Here is a 12092-nt window from a genome sequence, read left to right on the forward strand (position 1 = left end):
TGAAGAATTCCAGTTACAAGTCTGATGAAGTGGGCATTCACCCACGAAAGCTTATGCTCCAATACTTCTGTTAGTCTTAAAGGTGCCACAGGACCCTCTGTTTCTTTTTACAGACTCAGACTAACACGGCTATCCCTCTGATAGTTACAAGTCAGTAACCTCCATTTCTTCTTTGGGTGCTCTTTGCAGATGCCCACTCTTAGGACAGGCGAGCAGTATCTCAGTAACGATGGACAGAGCTCTAACTGAATGGTGGCTGAAGTACCACCCTACCAAAACGAGCATCAGGCCAGGATTCTAAATCTAGTGCACAGTGAGACGTACAGTGTGGTTTGTTCTCCATGTAGCAACCTTGCAAGACTCAGAAAGGGGAATGTGCTTGAAAAATGCTATAGACGCAGCCATTGCCCTTGTATTATGAGCTCTAAGAGGAGCTGGAGGGGAAAGCAAAGCTGCCCTATCACATTCCTCCATACGAAGTTTGACCCCTCAAGATAACGACTGAGCTGAAATGGCCCTACACGTCAAAGAACTGGTATAAGAGAGAAACAATTTAGGAGAAGATCTGAAGTCCTTAGTTCTATCCAGGTGATATGAGAGAAATCTTTTTGCGTCTAAAGAATGTAATCCAATGTCTCCCTGGCTTATATGGGTTTTGAGGGAAAATACTGGTGAGTTTATGATTGATTTACATGGAAATCGGAAATAATGTTTGGAATGAATTTAGGATGTGGCCAAAGGACCGCCTTGTGCTTTTGAAACATGCATACAGCCCTTTAATTCTTCGAGCGGATGTGAGTGCGGTTGAAAAGCTGTTTTTATTAAAGGTGAAACGGAGCAATCTTGGAATGGTTCAAAAGGGGAAGACATCAGTTGAGTCAGTACTAAATTCCAATTCCAGGAGGGGGCAGCGATGCTGGTGGATGGATAAAGGTTCAGCAGACCCTTCAAAAATCTCTTCACCATGTCATGTGAGAAAATGGGTTTGTCCCTAATATATGCATGTACCAATGAAATAGCTGCTAAATGAACGCTAATAGATTATAAGAATAGACCCTCCGTTTTTAAGTGTAACAGATATTCTAAGACCTTGTGAAGGAGGCTGAACCTGGATCTACACTTCTATTTTCTACCCATATAGTGAATCTTTTCCATTTGGAGTCATAACACCTTCTAGTAAAGGGGTTCCTAGCATTAATAACAATTTGTTGAACCTCAGAGGAGGTTCTATTTCTGTCGAAGTCCTAGCAGTTAGGTGTAGAGGTCTGAGGTCTGGGTGGAGCACTGTCCCCCGTTGCTGCGATAACAGTGGTGGATAATAGGTCAGTTACCATTGTTGTCTCAGCCACCCCAAGTCATCCTGGCAAAATCCTGCTTTGCTTTGGTTAGAACTTTGGGAATTAAAGGGAATGGGGAAAATGCATACATGAGATCTATTCCCCAGTTTAGAGAAATGTGTCTGTCAGAGATTGACTGTCTGTCCTCACTCATGAGCAGAAAAGAGTGCAGTTTGCATTGAGTCTGGTGGCAGACAGGTCTATAGGTGGGAATCCCCAATGTCTGAAGATAACCTCAGTTGATGAATTCTCTTGAGATATTCATGCATAGATAGTGAGGCAATCTGCTAACTTGTGTTCTCGTGCAACATGTAAAGAAATTGGGGTAAAAATTGTAATGTATGCACCAATTCCATAGCTCCATCACTTCATTGCACAGGTGGGTTGAATGAGTCCCTCCTTGTCTGTTCACATAATAAACTTCATTCATGTTGTCCATGGCAATCTGGATAGCTGTTTTGCATATCTGTGAGAGAAATGCTTTGAGAGACAAATGGATTGCACGCAGCTCCCATATATTTATGTCTAACCAGAATTCTTAGAGACTCCAAAGACCCTTTACTACCTGAGTGTGAAGGTGTGCACCTCAGCCTATCTTGGCTGCATCCGCGGTTACTATTAACTTCAGATGAGGTGCGTTGGATAATACTCCATTAAGCACTCTCTGCGGATGTAGCCACCATGTTGTAGAATGAAGAGTTTCATGCGGTATTGTAATTTTCTTCAGCCTGCTCTCTGGACTAGGACTGAAATTCTTCAGAATCCAGTGCTGGAAGTCACCTCATTCTGAGACCGGCATGGGGGTTACATATGTCATCCATACCATGAGTCCTAGTAGCTTCAGAAAAAACCCTGTCATTTGAGCCAGCTGTAACGTCAGTGAATGTATTGAATCAGTTATTTTCAAAAGCCTCTCTCCTGATGAAAAGCCCTTCCTTTGACAGAACTGAAGATCACCCCCTATGAAGGGACTCTTGAGATGAAATGAGAAGTGACTTTTTCTTGTTTATGATGAGACCCAGGGTTCTGAATAGACAACAAGTGTTCTGAATGGCTGCCTCTTATTCTTCTTTGTGTTAGCCCGTCAGCAACCAATCGGCCAAATACGGGAAGACAGAAATGTCTTGCATTCTTAGCTGCACTGCTACTGGAGCTCAACATTTGGTAAATACTCTGGGTGCAGTGGAGAGACTGAAAGGGAAGATTCTGTATTGAAAGTGGTGTAAACCAGGGACAAAGCATAAGTACTTTTGGTGAGATGGTCTTATGGTAATATGGAAATATGCCTCTTTGAGGTCAAGAGCAGTAAAATCAATCTAGAGTAGACAAGGAGCGAATGCTTAGACCCAGGGAAGGAATCCTGAACTGAAACTTCCTGATCCCAGAGATCTAAAATCGCTCTGAAGTCTCTGTTCTTTTGGGGGATTAGGGCACGTCTACATTTAAAATGCTGCATCAGCGCAGCTGCACTGCTCTCCCCTGCAGGCAGCTTAGAGCGTCTTTCTTAAAGCTCTACAGCTGCCCTGATGCAGCTGTACCACTGCAGAGCTTTAATGAAGACGCTTTAAGCAGATGGGTGAGAGCTCTCCTGTCCACTCACCGAGAGGTGGCAGCTATGTGGGTGAGAATCGGTCTCCCACTGACTCAGCACTGTCTACATGGGGATTAGGTCAGTATAAATACGTTGCTCAGGAGTGTGGATTTTTCACGCCCCTGAGCAATGTAGTTATATCAATATAGGTCTGTAGTGTAGACAAGACCTTAGAAAGTAATGGGAGTAGAACCCCTTGTTCTGGAAGTCAAGGGAACTCATTCTATAGCTCCCATGTTCAGAAGAACTTGTGCCTCTATCCATAATAGTCTCTCCTGGGAGAGGTTCCTGGAGAGGGAGGGCGTGGGAGGTTGTATCCATAGGTGCGGAACAATTTTTAGGGGGGCGGAGGGGGCTGAAAGCAATTGAACCAAACTGTAAACCCTGTATGTGATGGAACCCCCTTGAAGCCAAGGGGTGCTGCTGCACCCCCAGCACTCCTAGTTCCAGCACCTATGGTTGTATGGAGGGAGTGATCTGGATTGGGTGGTATAACCTTCTTTTATCATATACAAAACTCATCTGTCTGAAGTGATAGTTGTCCAAGCCGGTCTCCAAACTGATTTACTAAAATTGGTTTGAGGCTCTTGACTAACATGTCAAACATGAGGCCTGACATGTGGTAAAGTAAATGTGGCTGAAGGATTCTGTATACGCATCTGCCGTTTGAAGGGTTTCTTCCTGTTATATGTCTGTGAATATGTTTGTTGCTGATGGTGCTGCTGATGTTATGGTTCCTCTGATAAGAGGCAGATGAAAAAGGTGGTATGTACTGCCTGTGATATCTGAACACCAGAATAGAAGATCTTCTTCTGAAAGGTGGCATGAGTCCTTGGGTCTACCCAGTGTGTCACCAGTCTTTACAATAAATAAGCCATCTCCTTCAAAAGGTAAATCTTCTATTTTGGCCCTGGTATCCAGTGGGAGAGAAGATGAATGTAGCCAAGCATGTCTATGAAGAGATATTGCCATTGTCAATGATCTACAGGCAATATTAGAAACATCAAACAATGCCCTAAGGACATGTTTGGCTACATTTTGGCTTTCATTAATCATGGCTGATGTTAACTTCCTTTGATCCTTTGGTAGATGTTCAGTGAATAGAGCCATCTTCTCCCGCAATGGAAATTGATATCTAACCATCACCACTTGGTAGTTGTATATACACATATTTAAGGATGCAGAAGAAAATGATTTTCTACCCAAATAATCTAATTTTCTTCCTTCTTTATCCATTGGGTAGAAAATTTTGGTTTTTGAAGAGAAGCTGCTATGACCAGGGAGTTTGGTTGAGGATGTACAAGAAAACAAGAGAGCCCCTCCTGTGGGATTTGATAGAATTTATCAGCCTTTTTGGAAACTGGTTGGCATGAAGATGGCTTGGACCAAAGGGACTATGCTATTTGCTATAACATTTCTAATGTGGGCAAGGAGACTTTAGGTTTCATTGTCAAACCTAAGATATCAAATACCAGATGTGAAGTCTCCTTTAATGCTACTTATGGTAAATTCAGGGTTGATGCCATCCTATCCATCTATTCTTGGAACTGAATTGCATCCTCAGAGGGAAACAAAGCTGTTGGTACTCCCTCATTCTCATCAGGAGATGAACTGCTCTGCATCTCTCCTAAGTCATAAGGAAACATCCTCGGAAATCCCTCTTGATATTCCTCTTCAGAGGTTACTTCCTTTTCTGCAGTGGAGGAATACTGCAATGGTCTTGGATATGGGGCTGACAGATCTGGACATCTCTTTTCTGTTGAACACGGTGTTCCGGCCCTGAAGAGACCAGTCTTCCAGCATGCAAAGAAAAATGAGGAATTGGCCAATATGGCCATAGCATTCACAGAGGCATAGGGCAGTCCTGCTAGCTTTTCCAGTATCATAGTCTACAACGGCTATCCAGGGAATTTGGGCTCTCTCCTTGTCGGAACACTTTTTCAGTGAAAAGAATGTCCAGTCAATACCTGTAGTGGATCTGGTTCTAGCTCTGAACTCAGATCCGATCCTGGCTCCGACACTGAAGCCATTGATTAAACCTATGGGGTAAGGACTCTAAAAAGAGAGGGCAGGAAAATGATCTTCCCTGGTGACCCCCCTGCAGGGTGGAAGTGAAGCTGAACTTTCCCTGACATTTTGTTGTCTTGGTCTTTTGTTCAGAAGAGATTGCATCTCAGTCAGATCCGTAGAGAGTGTGGATCCAGGTGCATTTGAGCTGTCACCTCAGTTATGTGCTGTGGGTTCTTTGTTAATGTATCCTCAGGTCTTGATCTCAGGCTCATAGTTTTGGGTGCATCTTGAGGTCCCAAGTCTTTCAACTTCGGTTCTACCCCGTGCGAGTGATTGGAGGAGCTGCTGGAGACATGCTTAGACTTTCTTTTCCTTGGAACTGAGGAAGATCTGTTGGGCGTATCTTGTGGATCCTTATGACGTTTGTTCAGATCCGGGACTGATGTAGGTTGCACCATGGTTGAGGTCGGATCCAAGAGGACCACTGGAACCTCAGCTGACTTGGAACCAGAGCCTGGTACTGAAGCCAAAGCTCTTAACAGATCTGGATGGCTCTTTGGCTCCAGCAGTAGACAGAGCTGACTCCAGTCTCCTGCTTTTGAGCTCTTGGATCCTGTAGGCTTAGCAGCTAGCCCTTCCTTTTACAGAAGGACCTGCCATCTATTTTGTCTGTGGATGTGTGGCATATTTGGCAGTGTGCCAGCGAGTGATTTTCACTTAAGCATGTTAAGCATTGTACATGTGCATCACAGGAAGGAAAGACAGCTGGACACGACATATCTTTTTTGGAAGCTGTGTTTTTTCACTTTGATGTCTGTCATAGTCGGTAAGTAAACTGTTTGTTCTACTGTTATCTATTTCTAATCTATCTTTTAACAACTGTAACCTATACTAGCTATACTAGCTAACTAACTACTAAAATACAACTAATTACTAACCTACATGTATTATTTTTATTATTATTATTTTATATTTGTATTTTTATTAATTTTTGTTAGGCTACAGCACTAGCGACAGAGCCAAATGGACAGAACGGGGTTCATGACCTAATGCTGCAGTGGTCGGAAGGAACTGAGATGGCAACAGCGCCAATGCCCCCGACCCGCACGTAGGCTGGGGACAGGAGGCGAGGGATCAGGCGAGGGGTCAGGCATTTCTAACAGGTGCTGCGACTAGAAGGTTTTACCATCCTACCTCGGTGCAACCCAAGAGGGGAATGTGCAGAGGACATTCCAAGAAGAACGGATATTTCTCTATTCATTGATGGATGAGGTTAGAAATACTGAACAGCTACCTACTGTCCATCCTGTGCACTGAATGAGGCAGGAGGCCTATGGAAAAAATAGTATGTGATCATGTAATTAAAGACTCTATCATAATGCATGCACACAATGGGGGCCAAATTAGTACTGCCTGGGCAAACTTAACATGGCATTTCCTAATATAACTTCCGAGGGCTTGAATTTGAAACCTTTATGTTCTTTTTTGTAGTAACATCAGTGATAGTAATATAATAAACTGCTCCTTACCCCTCTCACACTGAGGGCCGGTGAACCCGTAGACACAAGCGCAACGGTTTGGTCCAATGCACCGACCTCCGTTCTGGCAGCCATTTTCACAGACAGCTATTCAGAAATAGAAAGATGGGTGAGCTGACACTAGACAGTGTTCTGACAAAGTCCACCAGGAAATTCTGAATGGAAAACCCATGATGCAAGATGCACGACAGCTGCAGAATTTGAAGCATCCCATGTTTTATCTTAGATATTATTTGCAGTTCAGGGATATTCCCCACATACTGATCCTAGAGAGAAAGGTATGTTATTTTTTTTCAGCAAGGCAACTCTGATTTCTTCCTGTTTATAAAGAAATCAATTATAAGTGGACTGGAAACCAACAGCTGAGTCAACAGAGAGATTTTGCTAGGTGCTAGAATCTCAGTTAACGCAGCTTAGCTCTGTGATCCAATAATGAAGAAGTACAAAATTAAAAACTGTGAAAAGGGAAAACTTGTGCTAGACATGCCCAAATCTGAGCAAAATGGTGCATGTCAGAAGTCAAGTGATCATTAGGGATGTTGATTAATCACGGTCAACTCACGCAATTAGCTCAAAAAAGTTAATTGTGATTGAAAAAAATTAATCGTGATTAATCGCAGTTTTAATCGCACTGTTAAACAATAGAATATCAATTGAAATGTATTAAATATTTTTGGATGTTTTTCTACATTTTCAAATATATTGATTTCAATTACAATACAGAATACAAAGTGTACACTGCTCACTTTATATTGCACGGTAAAAATGATAAACAAAAGAAATAGTATTTTTAAATTCACCTCATACAATACCGTAATGCAATCTCTTTATTGTGAAAGTGCAACTTACAAATGTAGATTTTTTTTGTTATGTAACTGCACTCAAAAACAAAACAATGTAAAACTTTAGAGCCTACAAGTCCACTCAGTTCTACTTCTTGTTCAGCCAATCGCTAAGAGAAACAAGTCTATTTACATTTAAGGGAGATAATTCTGACCACTTCTTATTTAAAATGTCACCAGAAAGTGAGAACAGGCGTTCACATGGGACTTTTGTAGCCAGCATTGCAAGGTATTTACGTGCCAGCTATGCTAAACATTCATATGCTTCTTCATGCTTTGGCCACCATTCCAGAGGACATGCTTCCATGCTGATGACGCTTGTTAAAAAAATGGGTTAATTACATTTGTGACTGAACTCCTTGTGGGAGAATAGTATGTCTCCTGCTCTGTTTTACCCGCATTCTGCCATATATTTCGTGTTATAGCAGATTCGGATGATGACCCAGCACACGTTGTTCATTTTAAGAACACTTTCACGGCAGATTTGACAAAACGCAAAGAAGGTACCAATGTGAGATTTCTAAAGATAGCTACAGCACTCGACCCAAACGTAAGAATCTGAAGTGCCTTCCAAAATCTGAGAGGGACGAGGTGTGGAGCATGCTTTCAGAAGTCTTAAAAAAGCAACACTCCAATGCGGAAACTACAGAACCTGAACCACCAAAAAAGAAAATGAACCTTCTGCTGGTGGCATCTCACTCAGATGATGAAAGTGAACATGCGTTGGTCTGTACTGCTCTGGATCACTATCGAGCAGAACTGTCAGCAGCATGGACGCATGTCCTCTGGAATGGTGGTTGAAGCATGAAAGGACATGTGAATCTAGCGCATCTGGCACATAAATACCTTGCGACGCCAGCTATAACAGTGCCATGTGAACACCTGTTCTCACTTTCAGGTGACATTGTAAACAAGAAGCAGGCAGTATTATCTCCTGTAAATGTCAACAAACCTGTTTGTCTGAGTGACTGGCTGAACAAAAAGTAGGACTGAGTGGACTTGTAGGCTCTAAAGTTTTACATTGTTTTATTTTTGAATGCAGTTGTTTTTTGTACATAATTCTACATTTATAAATTCAACTTTCATGATAAAGAGATTGTATTACAGTATTTGTATGAGGTGAATTGAAAAATACTATTTCTTTTGTTTTTTATAACACAAATATTTGCAATAAAAATAAATATAAAGTGAGCACTGTACACTTTGTATTCTGTGTTGTAATTGAAATCAATATATTTGAAAATGTAGAAAACATCCAAAAATATTTAAATAAATGGTATTCTGTTATTTGTTAACAGTGCAATTAATTGCGCGATTAATTGTTTTAATCACTTGACAGCCGTAGGAAGACGAGGGATCTTTCTCACACACTTGCATTGAAGAACCCGGGACAAGCCTGACTGGAACTCAGTGACACTAGCAGCAAGTTGATGTAGTGATCTGTAACATGAAAAGAGCAGCTGACTACCTGAGTGGAAATCCGGAATCCCAAGGAAAAACAGTGGGCAAAACCTGGCGTAATGGGATGTGTCCCTTCAGAACAGCAGTGAGTCTACAGGGCGATGTTGGGAGGTTCACAACATGATTATAAAAGAAAAACAATTTTCTGAGATACCACTTGACAGCAGGTGCACAGAGCCAAATGGTCAGAGCTGTCTGCCTCCCCACCAGAGTGAAACAACCACCCCTTGACTGCTTTCAAAAATGGCGGCCTTCGGGTGGGAGGTGAACTCTGCAGATGCACCTCTGAACTCTGGGTCTGCACTGATAAAGGTCAGCAATTGTGAATGGGGTGCAGAAAAGGAAGGGCACGTTAAAGGGACTTTTGGTTGCTGGACTGAAGAACCTGAGGGAAAAAGACACTGCCCAACTTCCTTGGGGGTGGGTCTTTTGCTCATGGTTTATGTTTATGAATCCTGTTTGTGGTGTTTTCCCAAATTAATGCTGAGTTACTTCCCTCTTTTTATTAAAAGTGTGTGCGGGGGGTTTTCTACACTCAGACTGTGCTTGCGAGAGGGGCCCAGGGCGTGGTGTGTAACTGTCCCAGGTTTTGTCCCGAGCCGGTTTTGTGTTGTATTGTTGAAGAGGAACCCCTAGATACTGACCCCGGCCCTTGTTGCTGCCAACTCTGACTGGCAGAAGGGTTATAGTTGGTTTGACAAATCCATGCTGTCACTTTTCACTTTATTATCTTCCAGGTGTTTGCAAATGGATTGCTTAATTGTTTGCTCCATTATCTTTCCAGCTTATTGGTCTGTAATTTCCCAGGTGGTCCTTATTTCCCTTTTCATAGACTGGCGCTATATTTGCCCTTTTCCAGTCCTCTGGAATCTCTCCCGTCTTCCATGACTTTTCAAAGATAATCGCTAATGGCTCAGCTATCTCCTCAGTCAGCTCCTTGAGTATTCTAGCATGTATTTCATCAGGCCCTGGTGACTTGAAGACATCTAACTTTTAATTTTTAACTTGTTCTTTCCCTATTTTAACCTCTGATCCTACCTAATTTTCACTGCCATTCACTGCGTTAGACGTCCAATCACCACTAACCTTTTTGGTGAAAACTGAAACAAAAACCTCATTTAGTACTTCTGACATTTCCATATTTTTTGTTATTGTCTCCCCCCCCCCACCCACATTGAACAACAGGCCTACCGTGTCCTTGGTCTTCCTCTTGCTTCTAATATATTTGTAGAATGTTTTCTTGTTATTCTTTATGTCTCTAGCTAGTTTAACCTCATTTTGTGCCTTGGACCTTCTAATTTTGTCCCTACATACTTGTGTTATTTGTTTATAATGTATTTGTTTGTAATTTGACCTGGTTTCCACTTTTTGTAGGACTCTCGTTTGAGTTTCAGATCATTGGTTAAGCCAGAGTGGTCTCTTGGCAAACTTTCCATCTTTCCTACGCAGTGGGATAGTTTGCTTTTGTGCCCTTAATAATGTCTCTTTGGAAAACTGCCAACTCTCTTGAAGAGTTTAAGGCCAGAAGAGACCACCAGATCATCCTGTTTGGCCTCCTGTATATCAGAGACCACCAACCCCACCCAGCCCTGCACACTGAAGCCAACAACTGAAATAAGACCAAGGTGTTACAGCCCACAGCAGACTAGACTATTATGTGCCGCAGGCAGAGAATAGGAGGGAGCGAAGTGCACCAATGAGTGGGTGATTCCACCAGAGGCAGGGAAATCACACCTAACTCTGCCTGCCCCTGGGGGGCAGGACTAGACCAAGGGCATATAACAGGCCACTGTGTCATAGCAATAAGAAAGCTGATGGGTGGAAACCAATCTGACTCACCTGTGTGTTAGTATTGGTAAAACAGATATTAGAGTTATAAGAATGTGTTCAGTGTTTAGACTTTAAGAAATGCTTATAGGATGCTGCATGTATTAATTTTACCTATAATATCTGCACCCCATGTTACAAGGTAACATTTAAATGTTTGCTCTGTAACTATCAAAATGTTAGCTAAGACTGTAAACCCCCTAGTCAGGAGAGAAGTATTACCAACTGTGAAATGCTAGTTTACCACAAAAGGTGTCATCTCCTGCCCAACAAAAGAAGGACACCAGGCAAGCTATAATGGAACATCAGAGCACAAAAGACTGGTTGCTTCCCCCACACTGACGAAGAGGGGACATGCATAAACCCTTGTTCCATCACAGCTTGAATGTGTCGCAAGGACATAAAAATCCCTGTCAAGGAAGAATTGTTATCACTGTGCTGCTTGGAATTCAGAGAGGGCAATATTTCTAAGCATAAGCAAGGGATCCCCAAGCTGCTTGGCTTGGGTTACCTTAAAGGACATATAGTGCTTGCATAGCAGTGGCTATTAATTTTGGAACCTAAGACTGAATCTCGTGTGTGTGTGTGTGTGTGTGTGTTTGCCTGTTTTAACCTTGTAAATAACTCTCACTTATTTTTCTTAGTTAATAAATCTTTCATTAGTGTTATAGGATTGGCTACAAGAGCTGTCTTTGGTCTGAAACTTGGGATAAGTGACTGCTCCTTTGGGACTGGGAGTAACCTGAATATTCTTGTGATTTTTGGTGTAAGCGACCATCTATCACAAAGTGAAGCTTGCCTGCGTGGCAAGATAGTCCACAATGCCCATGGGAACTGTCTGTGACTCTGTGGTAAGGCTTTTACAGGACTTTAGGAGTGCACACCTGTTACTTGGTTGGAGAAATCAAGGCTGTTCCAGCTGGTAGTAGGCATTGTCACTGCCTGCAGGGTTACCAATGGAAGAGCTATTCACCTAGCCTCCTGAATGCAGCACTGCCATTAACACAAAGGCCCTAGGGGCAAATAACTCAGGAGGGACATACAGGTACTCACGTTGCCCACAGTAAGTTCCAGTGTATCCTTTCTGGCAGAGGCAGGATTCCTCATTGCAGCTTCCCCCATTCATGCACCTGACATTGCAGGTTTGGACTGTGGAGGAAAGCAGGAAAACTTGATGAGAGGCCACCTCCTCTCTGTGGAGCTGCAAACCATTCCACCAGGCAAACAGGGACCTTGCACCCTCACATGTGGTGCTGCTTCTTAATGTGATAGCAGCTCACGGTAGAATCAAAGACACATGCCCAGCTCCCATTAAATTCAATGGAAAGACTCCCATTGACTTCCCATTGGATGTGAGCCTACGGGGTTAGAACCATTAATGCCTTGGATAGCTACTGAGGATATTCTATAGACAGACTAGCTCTGTGTTTCTTACACCAGTAAATCCCATTGTCTGCCTTTGTTCCATACACTCAGGGTGCTGTTT

General features: G+C 42.6%; 1 protein-coding gene across 1 annotated transcript in view; it reads right to left on the reverse strand.

Annotated features, from left to right (window-relative positions):
* Positions 1-12092, reverse strand: part of LOC112112890 (fibrillin-2-like) — a 108585-nt gene that overhangs the window by 36072 nt on the left and 60421 nt on the right. The window contains exons 5-6 of the mRNA XM_029913473.1: positions 11660-11755; positions 6468-6563 (exon numbers count right to left, since the gene is read on the reverse strand). Of these exons, the coding sequence (XP_029769333.1) occupies positions 6468-6563; positions 11660-11755 (192 nt within the window). The remainder of the gene's footprint in view (positions 1-6467; positions 6564-11659; positions 11756-12092) is intronic.

This window comes from Terrapene carolina, unplaced genomic scaffold (genome assembly GCF_002925995.2).
Source record: "Terrapene carolina triunguis isolate 2854851 unplaced genomic scaffold, T_m_triunguis-2.0 Scaffold662, whole genome shotgun sequence".
In the NCBI taxonomy this organism is placed as follows: Eukaryota; Metazoa; Chordata; order Testudines; family Emydidae; genus Terrapene; species Terrapene triunguis.